This window comes from Sinocyclocheilus anshuiensis, unplaced genomic scaffold, assembly GCF_001515605.1.
Source record: "Sinocyclocheilus anshuiensis isolate Anshui unplaced genomic scaffold, SAMN03320099.WGS_v1.1 scaffold609, whole genome shotgun sequence".
In the NCBI taxonomy this organism is placed as follows: Eukaryota; Metazoa; Chordata; class Actinopteri; order Cypriniformes; family Cyprinidae; genus Sinocyclocheilus; species Sinocyclocheilus anshuiensis.
Window position 1 is genome coordinate 2,594,065 of NW_015541011.1, and position 20,668 is coordinate 2,614,732.

Sequence of the window (20,668 nt, forward strand, 5' to 3'; positions counted from 1 at the left end):
GCCAGGTTTATAGCATACTTCAAAGTCGTACTCGGCCAGCTGCGCTACCCAGCGCTGCTCAACTGCGCCAAGATTAGCTGAGTAGAGGTACCGTAGCGGGTTATGGTCAGTAATCACAGTGAATTTTGAATACATAAGGTATTCTCTAAATTTTTCTGTGATCGCCCACTTTAATGCAAGCAGCTCCAACTTGAATGCACTATAGTTTTTGTCATTCTTCTCTGAACCTCTTAGTCCTCTGCTTGCGTATGCCACCACATGCACAATCCTCTCCTGCTTCTGGCTGAGGACCGCTCCCAGTCCGTGACGACTTCCATCAGTGGTAAGTCTAAAGGGCTCACTGAAGTCGGGATATGCCAGAATTGGTGGGGACATTAAACACCCTTTCAACTCGTCCAACGCGGTCTGGCATTCTTGGCTCCAAGTGACTGTTACTGGGGTCTTGCTTCTCTTTCCTCCACTTACCAATGCATGTAGTGGTTTGGCAATTTGAGCAAACCTTGGGACAAATCTTCGGTAATAGCTCATAAAACCAAGCACTTGCCTGACTTCTCTCACATTTCTGGGAACTGGCCATGTGTCCAAAGCTTTAACTTTCTCGTCATCCAGTTTTATGCCTTCTGCGGAGATCTGGTGCCCTAAGAACTTTACTTCTGGCCTTAGAAGGAAGCACTTGCTTGGCTTTAACTTCAGACCATGTTGTCTTAGCCGGTTAAAGACAAGTTCTAACCTCTCACAGTGGCCTTCAAAATCTCTGGAGAAGATAATGACATCATCCAGATAGACCAGAAGAATGTCGAAGGCCAAGTCACCCAGCACCACACCCATCAGGCGCTGAAAGGTGGCCGGAGCGTTGCACAACCCAAACGGAATCCTGGTCCACTCAAACAGCCCAAATGGGGTGGTGACGGCTGTCTTCTCCCTATCTTTCTCACTCACAGCCACCTGGAAATACCCAGCGGTCAAATCCAGTGTAGAGAACAGTTTGGCGTTGCCCAACGCATCCAAGGACTCATCCACCCGTGGAAGCGGATAAGCGTCCTTATACGTCACTTGGTTCAGCTTTCGATAATCGCAGCAGAAACGCACACTGCCATCTTTTTTCATTACGATAACTGCGGGTGATGCCCAGGGGCTGCTGCTCTCTTTGAGGATTCCCTGGGACACCAGGTTCTGGACATGCCTTTTGACTTCTTGAAATATCTGTGGTGGTACTCTACGATGACGCTGTTTTATCGGTGGTGCTTCGCCAGTAGGGATATCATGCACCACAGCTGTGGTGTAACCATAATCTTGGTCATCTCTGGAGAAGACATCCCTGTGTTTTGATAACAACTCGATGAGTCTTTCACATTGTGCTGGTGTGAGACCTTCATAGTTTACTTCAACTGGAACTGGTGGCTGCATGAGTAAGTTCTTATCAGCCTGAACTTTGTCTTCCTTTAATTCTTTGACATGAAGTACACCGTCATCTTCCTCCAATTCAAGAACATCCTTTGTGACCACCTCTTTTGGCTTAAAAACAGAAGCCACTCTAGATCGGGGTGCAATTCTAATGGTCTTTCCACTCAAGTTCAGCATACGCACAGGGACCTTTCCACAGTCTGTTTTAGCAAGAACGTGAGCCACTAAGAGTCCTTTCGGCAAACTTGTGCCAGCTGCAGGTTCCACTAGCACATTACTCTTCACCCTAGGTGACACTCCACAGCGGCCCTCAAGTACCTTCTCACAGTGGGGAGGAATAGTGACAGCTTGTCTTCCAGCAATCTTAACATACCCAATCCTTCCGTCAGGCCCTAGATGTCCCGCTTCCTTCTCAACTCTAGCAAGTACCCTCCGGACTTGAGCTTCATCTCGCTGACTATACTTGTCTACCTTTTCCATCCCCTCCGTTGAGATGAACAGAGACTGCACGTCATTGAGTATATTCATACCGATGATCCCAGACACTCCTTTCATTTCCTTGACGTCGGGACTTGTGTCAGTCAGAACGAATATACACTTCCTAGGAAGCACTTTTCCCAGACATTCTACATCAGCCTGTAAGCAACCTAAGACAGGAATGTCTAGTCCATTGGCCGCTGTCAGTTTAACCCAGCATGCAGAGGACAACTTAAGCTTTTGCTCCCCAAAGTGCTGTCTGAAGTGTGACTCGGAGATAGTGGACACCTCTGACCCTGTATCTAAGAGGCACTTGGTCTTGACACCGGCTATCTTCACCTCAACAGTGAGACAATCCCCAAAAGCACTATCCTTCAGTTTTTCAGCGGTCTCATCAGCCAGCCATTCTGCTGTGTGACATATAATCAACGAGGGCCCTGGGCTTTTCTGTACTGCACCTCCCAAGTCTTTCTCTGTAACTTCAGCTGACTCCACTATACACTGTGGTGGAGTTGGTCCCCTCCCAGACTTGCCACCTTGTGGACAATAGCGACTGGTGTGTCCGGGTTCACCACACGAATAACAAATATAACGGCCTTCACTGTCTTTTAATGGTAGTTTCTTTGGACGGCTCTGCTGTGGTCTATTCCTTTCTTTTGCATGAACGATTTGATATAATTCCTCTTGACGAGCAGCTATTTTCTGAATTGCTTCATGCAACTTCTCTAAAGACAGAGTGGAGGGAGCATCCTGTGCTGCAGCAGCATTTACTACCCCTCTGGCACGGGTACTGGGCCTGACATTAGTAGAAGGCTGTGCTTCCTCCTCTTCTGACCAGGTAATTGCCGCTTGCATCAACTCCACGAAACTCAAATCTGGCTCAGCCTTAATTCTGCGCTTCATCTCTCGACGTAAGAAGTCATCTTTTAGGCCTAGCACCAGTTGCTCTTTCAAAACCTTTTCAGCATCTGCCACTCTAGCTGGCTCTCGGCGCTGAACACGATTAAGTCTTTCCCGAAGGTCATATGCATAGGAGCGTATTGTTTCTCCTGTATTCTGAGCACGATCGTAGAAGTCTTTCAGCCTTGTACCAATGGGCACTTTATCTCCATAAGTGTCAAGGAGAACAGTGAAGATGTTGTCAACAGATTCCTCTTTTCCGTCCATCATGAACTTCACTGTGGCTTTGGCCTCATCTTTTAGGTGCTGTTTCACCAGCTCAACCCGGTCCTCAGTGGGCACCCTCATGACTTGAAATGCAGACTTCATTGATGCCACCCATTCTTCAATATTCAGCTCTCCTGGTTTTGATACGCAACCAGTGAAATCAGGGAGCTTTCGGTCTCTAGGGATATAAATGGCAGCTGGGGTCGTTTGCGCATAGGCCTGGCTCTCAATTACCACCTTTGCTAAGGATAGGGCTTCTCTCTGCTCCACCCTGGATTGGTCAAGTGCCCCTGCCTGCTCGGCAAACCTCCTCTGCATCTCTGCCATCTCTTTTTTTAGTTCCTCCAGTTCAGACATCTTCTTACTTGACAACAAACAACTTGTGCGTCATTTTAACAGCCAACACATACCACTAGAACCAAACTGACAAAAAAAACTCCTTTCTGCTATGAACTGCGGTTCACTGTCTACACTTTCACTTAGTGCTGTCGTCCTTTATTCGACTTAAGCCTCGATAATCTTCCGTTGAAGCAACTTTATCGAACGAGCTTCTCGATCAAGAGTTGTTGTTTTTTTCTATTTAAAAAGTGTACATTGCTGATGCTTTTGCAGAGATGTTACATGTATGTATGGCCTACGTTTGGATTGATGCTAAGAGTTTAAGACTGTATTTGTATGCATTTTAGAAGGACTCTTTATCGGTGAGGTCACCACATCATGGTCCAGTTTGAATTTTCGACGTGGGACCATAGTCTGGACTATTTTTGACTGTTCCTGGTTAGGAAGATTCTGGTGTTTGAGAGCTGTGGCGTGTTTTCATTACAAGAGGTTGGATTATTCATTTGTTATCAGCCAACTTCAGCTACGGAGTGTTTGGACATTGATGTACTACAGATAAAGCATTTGATTTAAGTCTGAACTGTTTTTTAAAAAGTTCTGTAACTCTATCATGACTTACCCGCCAGTGAGCAAGCAGTGTGTTTATGATGAACTGCTTCACTATACAGGGAGTGAACTGAGATGCATCTCTTTTGTTGCTCATGTGTGGAGGTGCTTTACTGTAAAAAAGCTATGTTCATTACTGTTATTAAATAGATCATAACATTACATTCAAAATAATTTATTCATTTTCTCTATAAAACTATCTGAATGGGTTGTATTGATTTAAACTCTTTAAAAGACGTGGGACCATAGTCTGGATTATTTTTGACTGTTCCTGGTTAGGAAGAGTCTGGTGTTTAAGAGGTGTGGTGTGTTTTCATTACAAGAGGTTGGATTATTCATTTGTTATCAGCCAACTTCAGCTATGGAAAGTGTTTGGACATTGATGCACTACAGATAAGACTTTCGCACACAAAATAATGCAATCTTACATTGCTTTCTTTCTTTTTGTGTGTGTACTTTTGTGTATTTACATTTCTGGCTATATGTAGCTGTATTAACCTGAATTCAGGGACGTGAGAAGTAGGGGTGCTGAGGGGGCTGCAGCACCCCCTGTTTTCACATGGTTGCAAATGCAATGCCAAGTTTGTTCATTTAAATTTATTCAGTTTTAGCATTTAATAATTTATTTGTAATGATCTCTGAAATGTAAATTGTAAGTGGGCTATAATAAACCCATGTTTATCTTTATAAACATGATTAATTTTACTTGAGATGTTTTCTATATGGGATGATTAGCCTAATCCTCATGAACACGTGACGCTAGCGCGTGGTATCAGACATGAACTGTACAGAATGCGAACAAGATTAACTTTAATACAAGGAGATAATGGCGCAAAAGAGAATTTCAGATTTTTTTAAATGCCCATCCCAGCAAAAACTTTCCAAAATCGGCATCCAAACCTGCCTCCCCCAAACCTGTCATGTTGTCATGAGGGCCTATAATGACCTCTTTAGCATATACAGATGCTGACCGGTGATTTTAATTTTGCATGCGTCAGCTACTAATCACGTTTAATTCAATCAGGCTTTGACCTGAATGACTACGGAAGCATTTATAATGTCTATGTGACCGTGGATTCTATGCTTTAGCTCAGAACCACTGGTTTTCACAAAGAGATAAAGTACATATGTATGTTTACATTTGATACATCGTAATACAGCCATTTATTTTAATTTAGGAAATTATTGTACTAACATGTTTTGCACCCCAAGTCTTCAGTAACCTTGCTAACTTTTGGGTTGCATACATACTTGGCAATCTATTAAATATCCTCCGCACGTATATGTGCTTGTTTCATAATGATATTTTGTACTTTGCACTTTGTAACACAGAAATTTTCAGTTTGACATACTGAATGAATTTCAATACGGTCAGCATATAGAAACCCTGTGATATTGTTTTTACAAGATTAAATGCCTGAATATCAAGCATTTAGTGCTAAATTTGCTGATTTTATTTTTATTCATTTTTTTTTGCCAGATTCTGAATTTTACATAGTTTTCATAAGGAACTACAGAAAAATATTCTATACAGGGCTGTACAGGGCTGCTACGAAAAAACGGGTCTGTGCGATGAATAAATTTACCAGCGTGCGATACAGTTTTGCATGTTCATAACACAGCTGCTTAATAGTGTGAAGTGATTTCGTTGTGCTTGTTTGTGTGTGTGAGATTGATTATACTTGGTAGTTAGGGGTGTGCGATATGAAGATTTTTGATCGTGGACGATTAAAATGTCTCCACGATCTGCTTTTGAAGAAATAACGTTGTATCGTGCTACAGCGCACATTCTATCAGCTGCAGTTCTGGCGCCACCCTCCGTCTCAATATAATCTACAACGCCACATGCATTCATTCACATCAGTGTTAACTCAGCGGTAGTTACTCTCACGGGACACTGCACTTATGCGCAATCACAAAACTACATTATTTCCATCTGCTTTAAAGCAATACCAGTTAAACATTTAATTCACGTGCTGTTCTGCATGCGCTTTTCTGAGCGGTACTCATGAAGCCCGCTCACACTGAGAGCCTGTCAAAAAGCGCCTGATTATTGGACTAAGTTGTCTTTCGCGTCTGATTGTGAAAAACACACAAGGTTTACATATAAACAGTTGGTTATGTCTAAAATGAAAGTAAACAGTTGAGAGAGAAACGCGTGCAGCTCTTAAAGGGACAGTAGCTACTCAACATGCTGCCACCTGTCATTAAAGGGATAGCTCACCCAAAACCTGTATTAATTTCTTTGTTTGTGCTGAACACAAAAGACGATATTTTGAAGAATGTGAGTAACCAAACAGTAGCTGGTTCACACTAATGTCTGCCATTCTTTTTTTAATTTATATTTTCTTAAGGTGTAAGAGGTGTTATGTTTCTGCACTCTTCCATTTTTAGCAAATTAAGAAAACTTTGTCTAAAAACAATTTTTGTGATGGTTTGTATTTTTTGTGCTCTGTATGGAACATCAGTGCCTGTTTAAGTGATGAACTCCATTACTTGTGTTTGTTTTCAGACATGATAACAGACGTTTTATACTTGTGCTACAACTTTTTGGCCTGTGCTACAAAACTTTCAACCTCTGTAGCACCAGTGCTATGTGAAAAAAAAAATTACGTACAGCCCTGCTATAATACATGTACTGTTTTATAAAAAAATACAATAAAATAGTTATCTGTTCAAGTGATGGCTTTCACATGAGTAATGAGAGGTAGAAGGGTAAAAAATACTTCAAATCTGGATTGTGGGTCCCCCTGCTGGTTATATAGGGGTAGAGCTTTTATTTTATTTTACCAACTAAATAAATTTATATTCTATTTATTGTTATTTTATTTTTTATGTGTGTAGAAGGGTATGCATGTGTATAATGTAAGCAGCACGATAGATAGATAGATAGATAGATAGATAGATAGATAGATAGATATTCCACCCCTTGAAGACAAGTTTTTTTTTTTTTCTCTAAACAACAACCTTAACATCCTGAATGACAATTCAAAATCCACACAAAACCCGGCACATCTGCCCAGCATACTCTCCTGTGCAGGTTGTGTTTGGCCATTGTGCTGTTTGGCGTGACAGTGTGGCATTATTCTAGGTTTTGTGTGGGTCTGTATTGTTCTCCTGTGGGCTGCTTTGTTAAATGAGGGGGTATAGTGGTGATGCTGCAGGGCATTGCTTTATGCTGACTCTGACCTGTGAGAATGGTAGGGAGTGATATGGCCCTATGACTAGGCCACAAAGAGAAGGAAGGAGAAGGAGAGAGGAACAGCATCTACAACGTGCATCCCAAGAGAGCATCGATTTGGAAATGGACTAAAATACTACTGGATTAAAGACTCATCTGTTCAAGTCCAAGTGTAGTCATGCAGGAGAACCCAGGCTCTATAGGTGTGGATGGAGGATACGCCAGCAATGTACCTGCTTTCCTCACTAAACTCTGGACTCTTGTGGAAGACCCAGAGACCAATCATCTGATTTGCTGGAGCACTGTGAGTTCACCCTGATGGCATCGTTTGGTTGATTTATAAATGATGATAGATTATGGGTATAATACATTATGTATAAAACATTGTGATAAATTGCGTAGATTTCAAATAGAAAGAAACTCACTGTTGTGGATCTCTGATTAGAGATATAAGACTTTGATTAGGCAGAGCATCAACAAAAGTTATGTAAGTCAGGGATTTTTGAAAATTTTGGCAAAAACATCCAAATATGATAATCCTATTGCAATGAAATGGTAGCGATGTATTTCTATTTGCATATATAAAGACCCTTTTATATTGTGTGTGTGGGGAAAACATAAGCATAAACATGTTGCTTTCTAAATTAAATGACTGGATATTATTTGAAAATTTCTACAAATAAAACGATATACTAAAATACTAGAAAATATTTACTTAGTTGACAGTGTATATGCTTTACAATAAATATTTGTTCTATTTCCTAAACATCAGAGAAACATTTTCAGAAATGTATATGTTGCATATATAATTTTTTCTATCAACATTTCTCTCAATTTTTCTGGGAACCCCAATGAAGCTCTATGAGAGCACTGGGTTTCTTTGATATTGTAATTTGGAATAGAAAAAAAAGATTTATTGTAAAACTGATATAGTGTTACCTAAGCAAATATTTTACAATGTTTTTATCATGTAAGACATTATAATAAGGTCCCATTAGCAGCAATACATTGTTACAATATTATATTGTTAGTTAATGAAAGTTTTCATTGTTAACTATCCATTGTTATTTCATGTTAGCTCAAATCCATTAAATAATATAATCTACACAACTTTTGATTTTAATAATGTATTAATAAATGTTGAAATTAACATTAACTAAGATTAATAAGTGCTTTAGAGGTATTTTTCATTGTCAGTTCATGTTAGCAAATGCAGTTAATATTATCAAAGGGAAACTTATTGCAAATTGTTACCTAATCATTACTTTTAGTTGTAGTACATTTGAGAGAAGTTTTCATTGGAAAAAAAGTGTATATTTACAACGCATATTTCATCATTTTATATTAGCGCCTTGTGTGAATCTGACATATTCTTTGTGCATAATGGAAATATGTAGATTTAAAAGTGGTTTTACTCTAAAGATGGACTCTAAAGTGGCTATGGAACTGTTTGGTTTGGTCTCTATGGCTCTGCATTGATTATTATTATTACTGATGATCTAGCTTATGTCATCTGAGAATGATTAATAAGAGGCACATCATATCCTCTGTATTCACTCTGTTTATATTCAAATTGCATCCCTATGAAAATATCTCAATTTAAAATTAATTTGAAATGAACATCAATGAAAGGTGCAATCAAAGGCCAATAAACAAAAGTCTATTGACTGAACTTGGAACCACAAAAATCAATGACAAACTTGAGACTTGAGGATGTTCATGTTCATAATCTTCTGGTGAAAATGTTTAATTTTTTTCATTCACCATTCAATTTAACATAAATTTGGCAATGAATCAAGAGTACTGGTCACATGAATTAATTTGCTAAAAATCCTGTGTATCAAAAATCATTTACACAAGTTGTTTTTATTTAACATTCTGGTTGTGTGTGCAAAAAAAGCAATAAAATAAATAAAAGCAATAAAAACAGCAGGAAGATACTGAAAACTCAATGAGGTTGAAAAACAGGCAGGCCGCTCTTAGCAGATGCTTCTCTCTGATTCACTGCAATCATGTGTCTCAGTTTTGCATTTAACAATGTCTTTCAGGAGTAGCTTGAGGAAGAACATTAAAAGGTTCCCTTTCCCAAACACATACAGTCTGTTTTGTGCTTTCAAACTATAATCAAAGCAGAGACATGTTTTCCTTTTTTGGCTTGTTTTCTCTCGTTCTAGACGGGCACCAGCTTCCATGTTTTTGACCAGGGCAGATTTGCCAAAGAGGTTCTGCCCAAATACTTCAAACACAATAACATGGCAAGCTTTGTACGCCAGCTCAACATGTGTAAGTATCATTCTGCACTGACAAACATCCCAAAGCTATCACAGGCACTTCCGATTGAAATAGTGTTTGCGTTATCCTCTCACTTCTGTCTCAGACGGCTTCAGGAAGGTGGTGAATATTGAGCAGAGTGGACTGGTGAAACCCGAGCGAGATGACACCGAGTTCCAGCACCTCTATTTCCTCCAGGGCCACGAGCATCTGCTTGAGCACATTAAGCGCAAGGTGAGACGACTCATCTTTAAGCGATTCTCACTCTTGCTTTATTCTCTCATTCTTTGAGTCAGAGGCCATAACACACACACAGGCTGGTTTATGATCTCACATTACCCACGACTGTTTATGTGTTTGTGTGTTCACAGGTGTCAATAGTGAAGAGCGAGGATACCAAAGTTCGGCAGGAGGACTTGAGTAAGCTGTTGTATGAGGTGCAGGTGCTTCGCAGCCAACAAGAGAACATGGAGATGCAGATGCAGGATATGAAACAGTAAGATGTTTATCACACATCTATACATCCATGCACACATACCAAATTAATACTATGGCATCATTTACTGCCTATCCTGCCTTTAGTAACAAAAAACTGAACCCCATAAAACAACTTGCCCTTTCACCTCTATTATCCCTCTAACTTTTCACCTACTTCTCATTCATTGGCTCCTCTGCATTGTGAATCTCAGTGGTTTGGTGTTTTGTTAAAGCTGCCTCAATAGCACACAGTAGTTCACCTGACAGATAGGAGCCAGCAGTCTGATCACATGCCCAAAGGTAGATATTCATTTAGGACTAAATAATCATCTAAATCAGTAGTTCTCAAATATTTCCAGGTGGTAGACAACATCAAAAGAAAAATGAAAAAGCAGACCACCTCAAATTACTTACAAATTATCCTTAATTTATTGCCTACAATATATGTTCTGTAGTCTGTAATTTATTCTATTCTATACGAGTCTATCTATTCATATCTGTCCATCTATCTATCTATCTATCTATCTATCTATTCATCAATGTATCTATCTATCTAGGCAGAATGACGTTCTCTGGAGAGAGGTGGTGTCATTGAGGCAGAATCACACACAGCAGCAGAAAGTCATGAATAAGGTAAGAAATACAGCTTATGGCCACAATGAGAGACAGTAGGTTGATCTGGCCATTATTGGGGAAGATGCTGTCATGCAGATTTTGTGACTGAGTAACGCTGAATCACTTTGTGTTTCTCTGTTCTATAAATAGCTGATTCAGTTCCTGTTTAGCCAGATGCAGTCCAACACTCCCAGCACTTTGGGAATGAAGAGAAAGCTGTGAGTGTACCCATTCATCTGTAACACGTACACACTAATCTGAAGCACCTGATTAGGTATTGATACACACACAAACAAAAAAAGCGCAAACAGAAAATAGCAATCAACAGCCTGATGCTCCAACACAAACACAGTAGAGGGAATGGCCAACTCAGCTGGAAACAGTCAGCTGATACAATTCACTGCCTTTGCTGGGATGAATGGAGCTGAATGCTGAGTCAGACCTCCTGAGCTCTTGCCCTCACACACACACACCTGAACTGTAGCGCATGACCCATACCATCTATTAAAAAGGTGCACCGTCAGCTAGTGTGACGCATGAGAACAAACTGGGTAAGAGGGACCGCAAGAGCCAGTGCTTGGTATTCCACTGCAACTTTTAACTGACTGACTTACTAATAACAATACTGCTCCAACATTCTTTTACAGTCTTTCCACTACAGGGCAATAGGATTGTAATTCACAACAACAGTTTTAAGTTCTTTGTATTTGAGACCTGAACACTTATTGATGTGGCTTCTATTGATTGTATGCTGCATTTTTCCTTCTCCCCAGTCCTCTCATGCTGGATGATGGCTGCTCCACCCCTCCTGCCTCAAAATTCAGCCATAGCCACTCCACAGAGTCCTTGCAAGAATCTTTCTATATCCAGTCGGTGAGAAAGCTTTCATATTAAAGATTTAAGATCTGACACAGAAGATTTTACTCACTGTATCATGCCTCTTACAACTGGTGTTTTGATGGTTTTCTCAATCAATAAAATATGACAAACACAGACTCTCTTTCGTGTTCAACCAGCCATCCACAGAAAGTGCATCCTGCTCCACTAGCAATGTGATGACAAGAGGGCCAATAATCTCTGATGTCACTGAAATCTCACAGTCCAGCACCATGGCTTTACAAATGGAGGCAGAGGAATCTAGGTGAGTGGACCGACCTTCGGAGTTAAAGGGATAGTTCACCCCAAAACACTAAAATGTTTCTGTCCATACATTATTATGTTCATGGTGTTTTGGACTTGCAATGTTTGGACACAAATGTTCTTCTAAATAGGGTGAGAAGACAATGACAGAATTTTCATTTCATGGTGAACTATCCCTTATTAGCCCTTATATTACTATGCTTACTAGGGCCCTATAATTTCCGTCATGCGAAAAATGTGGACATAAAACACGAAATTCAAGAAAAAATAAAACAGAATTTGAGAAAAAAAATAAAAAGGATGTCACAGGGCTCTAGTTTAGCTATGTTTACTTTTATTACAGTTTTTCTCAGTCGCTTTGTTCAGATAATTTCTCAGATCTTGTTCAACCTGCACATCATATAGTCAATTGTGCACATCATAAAAGCGGTTTCTCATTCTTTTGAACAAGTTGTGATTGCTTTGGTACATTCATGCAATTGATTATGTACATTTGTCTGCGGTTTCCTACATTATCAGTTGCTAATGTCATGTGGCTCAAAATGTATTATATAGCTCTCTGTACAAAATATTTAACCCCCAAAACATCTAGGCATTAGTTCATCATATAAGTCATTAAATGTAAAATGGTTGATCTAGTTGTCATAAACTGTCAAGCATATTTTCTACACATTTCTATTAGACTTTTTGTAAATTTGCCATGAATTGTGCAAGTGAATCTTGACTTTCACTAATGAAGAGAATGTCGATCAGCTAATGATAAACCAGTTCTCTGAAATAGCTCAAAGGTGCATCTCATGAACCTTCAATTGGAAAGCATATATAGACAGGCATATATATTTCTCATTTCAGAAATGAAATTCTCAAAACTACTTGTACAACCTCCACATCATCTTGTCATTTGTACACATCATAAAAGCAGTTTCTCGTTCTTTCAAACAAGTTGCGATTGCTTTGGTACATTCATGCAATTGATTATGTACATTTATCTGAGATGTTCTTACATTATCAGTTGCTAATGCCATGTTGCTCAAAATGTATTATATAGTTTTCTGTGCAATAGCCTTACCCCTCAAAACATCTAGTCTTTAGTTCAACATATCATGTTTTCATATCATATCATGTCGTATCATAGCATGACATTAAATGCAAAATGGTTCATCTAGTTGTCATAAACTGTCAAGCACATTTTTTACACATTATTATTAGACTTTTTGTAAATTTGGCATGAATTGTGCAGCTGAATCTTGACTTTCACTAATGAAGAGAATGTAGATCAACCAATGATAAACCAGTTCTCTGAAATAGCTCAAAGGTTAATCCCATGAATCTTCAGTTGGAAAGCATACAGTATATACTGTATAGACAGAGGACAAATTCTGACAATGGACTTTCTAATTTTTTTATTTTCATCTTTGTGCCCATATTTCTTTTTCCTTTTCTATATCACAATGACATTGTAATGTGTATTTTTTTTGTTGGTCAGACCACTAGTAAAAGTGTAACTGGGAATTCTATCCAGTCTCTTTCAATCAATATCCCACATACAGTAATGTGTAAATTTGTACTTTTGAAATGGATATATGACATACATAAGAAGTGCAGCCTTCTGCATTTCAATACAGTAACTGTCATTTTGCAAATATTAAGGATGATTCGAGAAATGCACCAAAGCGACTAAGAAAAACTGTAAGGCGTGATCTATTTGTTTAGAGAAAAGTGTCTGATGCTGATTAAGGAAGAGCCGGTGAGTCCTGGGGTGCAGGCACGAGGAGAGGGTGTACCACTTGGCTCCTGTGAGGTGTGCGCTGAACCCCCCGTCCTCCCTGTTGCCATGGTACAGTCCGTCCTAGAGGGCCGAGGATCTAATTTGGGAGAGAGAAGGGCCAAAAGACCAATGCTGGAGAGGTATAATATATCATCCGTATCAAAGTAACAAAAATCTACAACTTAGGATAGTTAAGACTATTGTTTTTCACAGATAAGCAGCACTTATATTTCAGTTCATGTGAAAATCTATTTTCATTTGTATTGAATATGTTCAAGACCAGAGATTCCTGACGGTGTGGAGAATGTTGACATGAGTCTGGAGGACTTACAGCTGCTTCTGAGGAGTCACCAGCAGAGCATGGAAACCAGTGCTGCAGCAATGGATGTAAGTCTGAATCGATACAGGGAGAGAGTGAATCCAACATAAAAGTGAATGGGAAGATAGCCTTACCATATTAATGACCTTATAATACTCTACACTTTCCTACAGCCCTTCACATTTAGTCTGTCTTTGAACGAGTGGAACTTTACAGAAATGGACCCAAACCTGAAATCAGTGAGTTTACTGTCATTTGTAAATAATCAGCTGTGACAATTAAAGCTTCATTATGTGTGTGTGTGTGTGTGTGTGTGTATCCCTGTGTCCCAATGTTCATACTAGCCATCCTAAATAGTATGTGAGATTATTACTGTAAATAAGTGTTTCCCAAAGCATAGTATGTTGAAAAGGGTATGCCAAAGGTCCCTGGATGGTCTACTATTTCAGGTCGATTTTTGAAGTGTGGATCCGTGCACACTCTTGGCTAATATTACAAACAAACAATCCATTGCGCTTTGACGAATTATCCGGTTGAGAACTACAAACACGAATCAAAAGCGTTTAAAAAAAACTACAAACATGCTGGATGCGCGCGACCGACGGTTAAGTAGAGAGGTTTAGATAAAGGGGTTTGAGTTACTAATAATCAACATTTAACCTGGTAAAAAATATTTATTTAATGTTATCTGTATTATATTTCAGTGTGAACTTTTATAAACATCCATTTGTTTGTTAACTTTTAAATGCATCATTAAGCAGAAAATATGACCAGAGTTCTTTGTATGAAGACCCGCGGCTAACGTATTAATTATTTTCTCTCCGATATGGTAGGAAGTTAATTAAATGAAATGAAATGTGGAGGATATTAACTGTGACAAGATGATTGACAGGCCAGTTTACAGTGACAGGATGCATGTAATTATGCGACAAAGCAGTCGGTTAAAGACACTGTATGACGTTATAGTATGTCCCAAAGCTTGCCTTCTCTTCTACTAAACACTCAAAAGTGTGTACTTTTTCTTCACCAAAAAAGTGCATACTTTAAGGGCGTAGTATAAGTAGGCACACTGGGACGCAGCATATGATTCAGGGTAGCGCAGTTTAATTTCTGACCGGAATGAAAACCACGCAAAACAGCAGAGCCGAAGCACAACTCGCGTAATTACCAAAACAATGTTCCTCCGCAAGTAACTTGTAGTTTAATGCTTCAACCGCTAGAGGGCCATAAAGTTACAACGTGTTGCATAAATGCATGATGGCTCAAGAAAAATGACGAGAACATATTTAAAAAAAAATGAATGCTTGCATGATTGTATGAACTGTTTTCTAAACTATTTCTATGTGCATGTGCAGGAGCTGGCTAATGCCCTCATCCCTGCTGCTGTGTCCCAGTACATGTTTCAGGGCCAGGAGGGGGAGACGTACCCCACCGCTGGCTATGAGGAGCAGTGAAGCCCTGATATGACAGCCAGCACAGATCCCTCCTGAGAGTGAGCAGGTACTGATCAAGTCACTAACATGATGTCCAAATCTCTTGTCTAAATAGTTGTATACTATTAAAATCTACCTCACACTTATAGTTGTCTTGCTTCATTGTTTCTCTCAGAGTGATCCATTTGAAAGCATGCCACTTGGATTGTACATTGTCTCAACATCGGAAGAGAAGGCTCAAATGTATCTGTCTAGGAGATGTGGAGGTCATATACAGTATAAAGTAAACATGCTGACCAGCCCTTTGTGAAGATTCACTTAGTTGGCCATTGGCGGAAGGTGCATATTTACAAAAACATTTGGAGCAATTCAACTCTTTGGGGATGGAATATTTACAATAATCCTTTCTCAAAACCTAGAAGGAGTTCAGGCTACATCAAGATCATTTTGAAGATATTTTTCTCATTATATAACCCATCCTAAGGAAACTTCTATTGCCAAGGAAAAGGCTATATTAAGCATTTCCCTCCCCAACAACTACAATGCAGGCGAACTATATGAGATATGACAAATCATTGTGGCCCAAGTTTGAATGCACTTTAGTCTGTGTGTTGGAGTTTCTGCTTTGTGGAGCTGTGATTTCATTTTCTCTCAAATGTAACTGTAAAAAAAAAAAAGATATATATATATTTAGTTCAAATTGATATTATAACAAAGCACACACTTGTATTTCAATATATATTTGAAGACATATAAAAAGTGCTGGTTTAATCATATTTTGTATGTATTAATGTGAGAGGTCTAGGGGTTAAAAATTAGACCTCGCAGAAAGAAAACTAAAACAATGCACTGCTTTTTGCACAATTTAGTGTCTTTTTCTTAATAATAGTCTAGTATCTGAAATATATTATTAAGACATCAAGTATCTTTGTTTCAATTTATCCTTTAGTTGATTGACTAGCCTTTCAGAATTTACAGCTGTCTTTGATACACTTATGATATATTGTGTGATATTTGCCCTTATTTGATACAAATGTATTGACCACACTGGTTAGATGCAAACGAAGACAGAAACAGCAATTCTTAATGCCTTTGGAGATAAGCACTATAATTACGTAATATGTATGTTTTAATTATTATTTATATTCTAAATTGACATTTTCAGTTGACTGTTTTTATGCCCTTCAACCAAATTAGATCTAACAATGATAGTGCCTTAGGCTTTAGGTAAGAATGTGTTTATTTTTCCTGCCAAACCTCATATAATGAAGGCAAATCACAACAAAAACACAACATACAATAACATTTCAGATGCCATAATGCACTTCGTTATCACAGGGCAGCCATGCAGCAATGCAGAATACCCCAGATCTCTTACACACTCTTAAAAGAAATGGTTCTATTTAGAACCAGAAATGGTTCTATCACCCGCTTCATATATGGAACCCCAAAATGGTTCTATATAGAACCATTTTAAGGATGATGCAACACATATACGCCACCAGAGGGCATTTTTACGATTATTTGTTTTTAATACACCCTTGGGGTTAGATTCATTAAACCATCACAATAATGGTATGGTACAAAATAAAGAAAACACCTGGCTAGTTTATTTATTTCACAAAATGATTCGTCAAAAAGGCAAACTATAATGTATTAGGAAATATGTTTCATGCTAATGTACAAACTTGCATTAAAAAAAGATCAAATCAAGATAATATTTGTTGACTCTCTTGTTTTAGACTACAGCAGTCATTCTCCTGTATCTTGACACAAAAAGCTTTGTGAATGTGTTGTATATGCTTATAATTATTGTGTAATCTTTAGTTTACACTTCAGTCATAAAACATGAATTATAGAACCATTTTGATAAAAACGGTTCTTTGCTCTCCAAGGGTTCTACATAGAACCATTTTTTTGGTAAAAGGTTCTATTGGCCAAGTACAGAACCCCAGGGTTCTATATAGAACCTCAAGGAACCCTTTTTTTTAAGAGTGCAGATGTGTTGAATTTTAAGTGCAATACTGCTGCATTTATTTATATGATTTCCCTAAAAAAAGGAATTTTGCTGCATTGATTTGTATGATTTCTCAAGGATGCAACAACTAATAATGATTTAGATGGGAACTATGATGGAATAAAATAAATTGCACTAAGGGTGATAACTGTATTAGAAATAGTGTTTATTCAGTGTTCGTTTATACTCTTATTTTTTCCACTTTTTCCCTACTAAAGAGCAACAATTAAATGGTTTATTTTGAGAAGGGTGCTTTTTCACATAGGTTGCAAGTCTTTCATTGTATACTTATTTTTCATTGTATACTTACATAATGTAATTAATTGCACTGCTAATAAATGAATGTAGATTAACAAAGCAAGACACAAAAGCAAGCAAGAAAGGAAACCAGTGTTCCATATTACTTCTGGACGCAGTCTGTTCCTGACTCCCACCAGCATATCATTTTCAAATGTGTACACACACACATAAAAAATTGTAAAACAATCAACTTATTTTAAAAGCATGCAGCAAATCTCATTTTACTTCTTAAAGTAAATGAATGAGGAGATTACATCAAACATATGTACTGAAATATTTGTCTGTTGTACTGTCATATTGTGGAGTAACATTTCAAAAGAGTGATAAAGGTATTAGAAACAGATTTTATTCTGTTGGTTTTACTATTCCCTACCACAGATAAATGGGTTAACTAAATGGTTTATTTTGAGAAGGTTATATACTGATTTTTGTTCCATTGTGATTACTTGCAATGGTAATAAATTAATTTAGATTAAACTAGAAAGAAAGAAAGAAAGATGGCGTAATAAAATAATAACATGTATATGAGTATAATAAACATATTTTACTTATTAATAATTTTTTTTAGCTGTTAAACCAACCAGGTAATACAAGCAAGACTTGAACATTAAGTATAACAATGGATGACAGCAAAAATACAAATAAAGGAAGACCGTAAAAAATCAAAATGAAAATAAAATAAAATAGGAAACAAAGTACAAAGGTAGTGAATCAAATTACGTAACATTCAACAGATTGTCACATAGTTTTACAAATGTAACACTTTTTTGTTGCTTATTCTTTTCAGTGTCATAATGAAGTAGGCTAGTTGAGGTAACAAAGAAAATTATTTAATTTGGGTACTGTTATAGGTAAAAATGTACATTTCTGAATAAAATATTTTGCCAATGAAATAAATACATTTCCTATATATTCTATATTATGATTACAATGAGAAAAATAACAAATTATATCACACAATGTTAAATCAATGTCTACTTTGGATTTTGAAGCAAGGAATTTTGATAGGACAGTCCAAAATTATTTGACAAGAAGAAACACCCGAAGAAAAGATCAGTTGACTCAGAACTGAATTTACAGAAATTACAATTCAAATCAACATGACCAAATTTAGATGTAATCCCATTGGTGGGATATAATTTGTTTTATTTATTTATTTATTTTTGACTGAAACACATTGCTTATCATTTTATTCCTACATTTAGGGTCATTCTTATCTTCAACCAGGAATTTCTTTTCACTCTTTACAACCTATTCAAATGATTGTAAGGAATTCCTTATGGACAACAGGAAAATTGTATTTAGACATGAAATCATAGTAAGAATGGATCTAGAATATCACAAAGATAATCAATACCTTTTTCATGCCAATTCTAAAGGAAAATCGACTTGTTCTTTGCTAGAATACTTTCAATGTTCCATATAGTTTCATTTTATGGGGGGACAATTGTGCACAAAACAAAGTTTCCATGCCAACAGAGCCTGTTCATGGAATTTAGAAAGTTTTATGGGGAGCTTAGATGGGGAGATGTTACAGGTGTTACCCTCCCACTTTTTAATATATATTTTGTGGGATAAAATACCAGATAGAGTCGGGTGAATTGACACAATTCTTTACCCAATCCACTTTGAATGTATTATTAACATCAAACAAATCAAGCATGTCAAAACCTCCATCAGCTTTTTTACCACATAAAACCTGTTTCTTCAGCTGTTGATGTTTGTTTTTCAAAAAAAGTAAACAATAAACGATCAATTTGTTTACTGGTAATATTTGTTTTTTTTACTAATAATATTAATTGTTTAAATAGCCTCAGTGCTGACGTATGACAGGAAGAGAAGGGGATAATTTATTAATAACATTTTTGAATATAACTCATTAATGAATAGAATATAGATAGGCTATTGTTATTATTATTATTAATAATAATAATAATAATGGTAGTGATAGTGATGATAATAATAGTAATAATAATAATAATAATAATAATAATAATGTTGTTATTTCTCCTCTCTGGACTGTGATGGACTTGGGCTGTAGATGGAGGAGCTGAACACGCAGCAACATTGAAAGCACGAGTCCTGAATGGTCTGGGGAGAGTGTCTCTGATCCATTACCACAGTAGATGGCGGTAATGCTCTTTTAAGAATGCGAACCAATAAGCTCAAAGAAGAAGAAGAAGTATGACAGGAAGCAGACGAGCCCGTAAAGTGAAACGCACGGCCGTAAACACAGAACGTAGCCGGATGTGCTTTCACAGCAGAGTGCCGTATTCCAGTTTTCATCGAGCGCCAAGGCTGTACGATTCAATCCCTCTAATATCGTAATCAACAGTAAAAAAAAGAAAAAAAAAGAAAAGTGTGATTAGTGCAAAGATTAAGACGCCATTATATTATCCGTCAGACGATGTCAGTTGTACCTCCTAATCGATCATCTACCGGTTGGCCTCGTGGAGTGAATCAGTTCGGCAATAAATACATTAGCCAGCCGGCTAAACCGCTCACCCTGGAGAGACCAATCAATCTGTGAGTAACATTCACCACTGCAAACTGCGTGTGCAAATACATTTATTTCATAACCAATGCTCAGCGATCCCAGTGATGTACGATGGCCTCTGCTGAAGCAGCATCACCCTTTGAACCTGGCAAACAATCGTAGCTCCTAACAGCACCCCAGTTGAATGTCTTTAAAAAGGAGCTTGCCATGTATACAGACGTACTGAAAATTATGAGAAGTGATAAAGCCAAGAAATTATTTGATTTGTTTAATAAGTGTGATTTTGTTTAATCCCCTACATTGTTTATGGTTGCATGAATATATTTTATTTTATTTGGATTAATGTCTTGTATGATGGTTTATTTCTCTGTTAGTATGATTAATATTAATGTCTCAGTCTGTGAGGATGTACAGTTGTGTTTATGTTAGCCTATTTTGTTCTGTTATGATTCTTGAAATGCAAAAAAAATACAAAATAAAATAAAAAAATAAAAGCCATACAAAGTAAAAAAAAGAAAGAAAAAAAACACTCTGAATATACATGCTTAATATGGAGCCAGAATGATCTCAATAATAATTCACGCAAAAGACGCGATGCACACATGCGTAACCCAATTCACATACATGAGAAATAATTCAAGTGCACGAAAAAAATAT

General features: G+C 37.6%; 3 protein-coding genes across 4 annotated transcripts in view; 2 read left to right on the top strand and 1 right to left on the bottom strand.

Annotated features, from left to right (window-relative positions):
* LOC107690397 (uncharacterized) overlaps positions 1 to 3,405 on the bottom strand; it is a 5,995-nt gene extending 2,590 nt beyond the window's left edge. Inside the window, exon 1 of the mRNA XM_016488730.1 lies at positions 1,723 to 3,405. Within this exon, the coding sequence (XP_016344216.1) occupies positions 1,723 to 3,405 (1,683 nt within the window). The remainder of the gene's footprint in view (positions 1 to 1,722) is intronic.
* Positions 3,406 to 7,176: 3,771 nt separating this feature from the next.
* On the top strand, positions 7,177 to 16,360 carry LOC107690412 (heat shock factor protein 1-like). The gene is made up of 13 exons (XM_016488744.1): positions 7,177 to 7,478; positions 9,349 to 9,457; positions 9,552 to 9,679; positions 9,817 to 9,941; positions 10,480 to 10,555; positions 10,688 to 10,755; positions 11,311 to 11,410; positions 11,554 to 11,678; positions 13,391 to 13,585; positions 13,724 to 13,832; positions 13,938 to 14,003; positions 15,120 to 15,264; positions 15,373 to 16,360. Exons 1-12 carry the CDS (start codon positions 7,353 to 7,355, stop codon positions 15,216 to 15,218), a joined length of 1,326 nt encoding a protein of 441 aa, XP_016344230.1. The 5' UTR covers positions 7,177 to 7,352; the 3' UTR covers positions 15,219 to 15,264; positions 15,373 to 16,360.
* A 3,344-nt stretch (positions 16,361 to 19,704) lies between these two features.
* LOC107690386 (cleavage and polyadenylation specificity factor subunit 5-like) overlaps positions 19,705 to 20,668 on the top strand; it is an 8,588-nt gene continuing 7,624 nt past the window's right edge. For both annotated transcript variants that reach the window (XM_016488719.1, XM_016488718.1), the window contains exon 1: positions 19,705 to 20,040. In XM_016488719.1, the coding sequence (XP_016344205.1) occupies positions 19,922 to 20,040 (119 nt within the window). In that variant the 5' untranslated portion in view covers positions 19,705 to 19,921. The remainder of the gene's footprint in view (positions 20,041 to 20,668) is intronic.

Bases quoted from the DNA above. Each gene is read 5' to 3' on its own strand.
- LOC107690412 (XM_016488744.1), top strand. From the start codon at position 7,353: ATGCAGGAGAACCCAGGCTCTATAGGTGTGGATGGAGGATACGCCAGC. The intron at 7,479-9,348 runs GTGAGTTCACCC...CTCTCGTTCTAG, and splicing joins ATCTGATTTGCTGGAGCACT to ACGGGCACCAGCTTCCATGT. The intron at 13,586-13,723 runs GTATAATATATC...AATATGTTCAAG, and splicing joins AAAAGACCAATGCTGGAGAG to ACCAGAGATTCCTGACGGTG.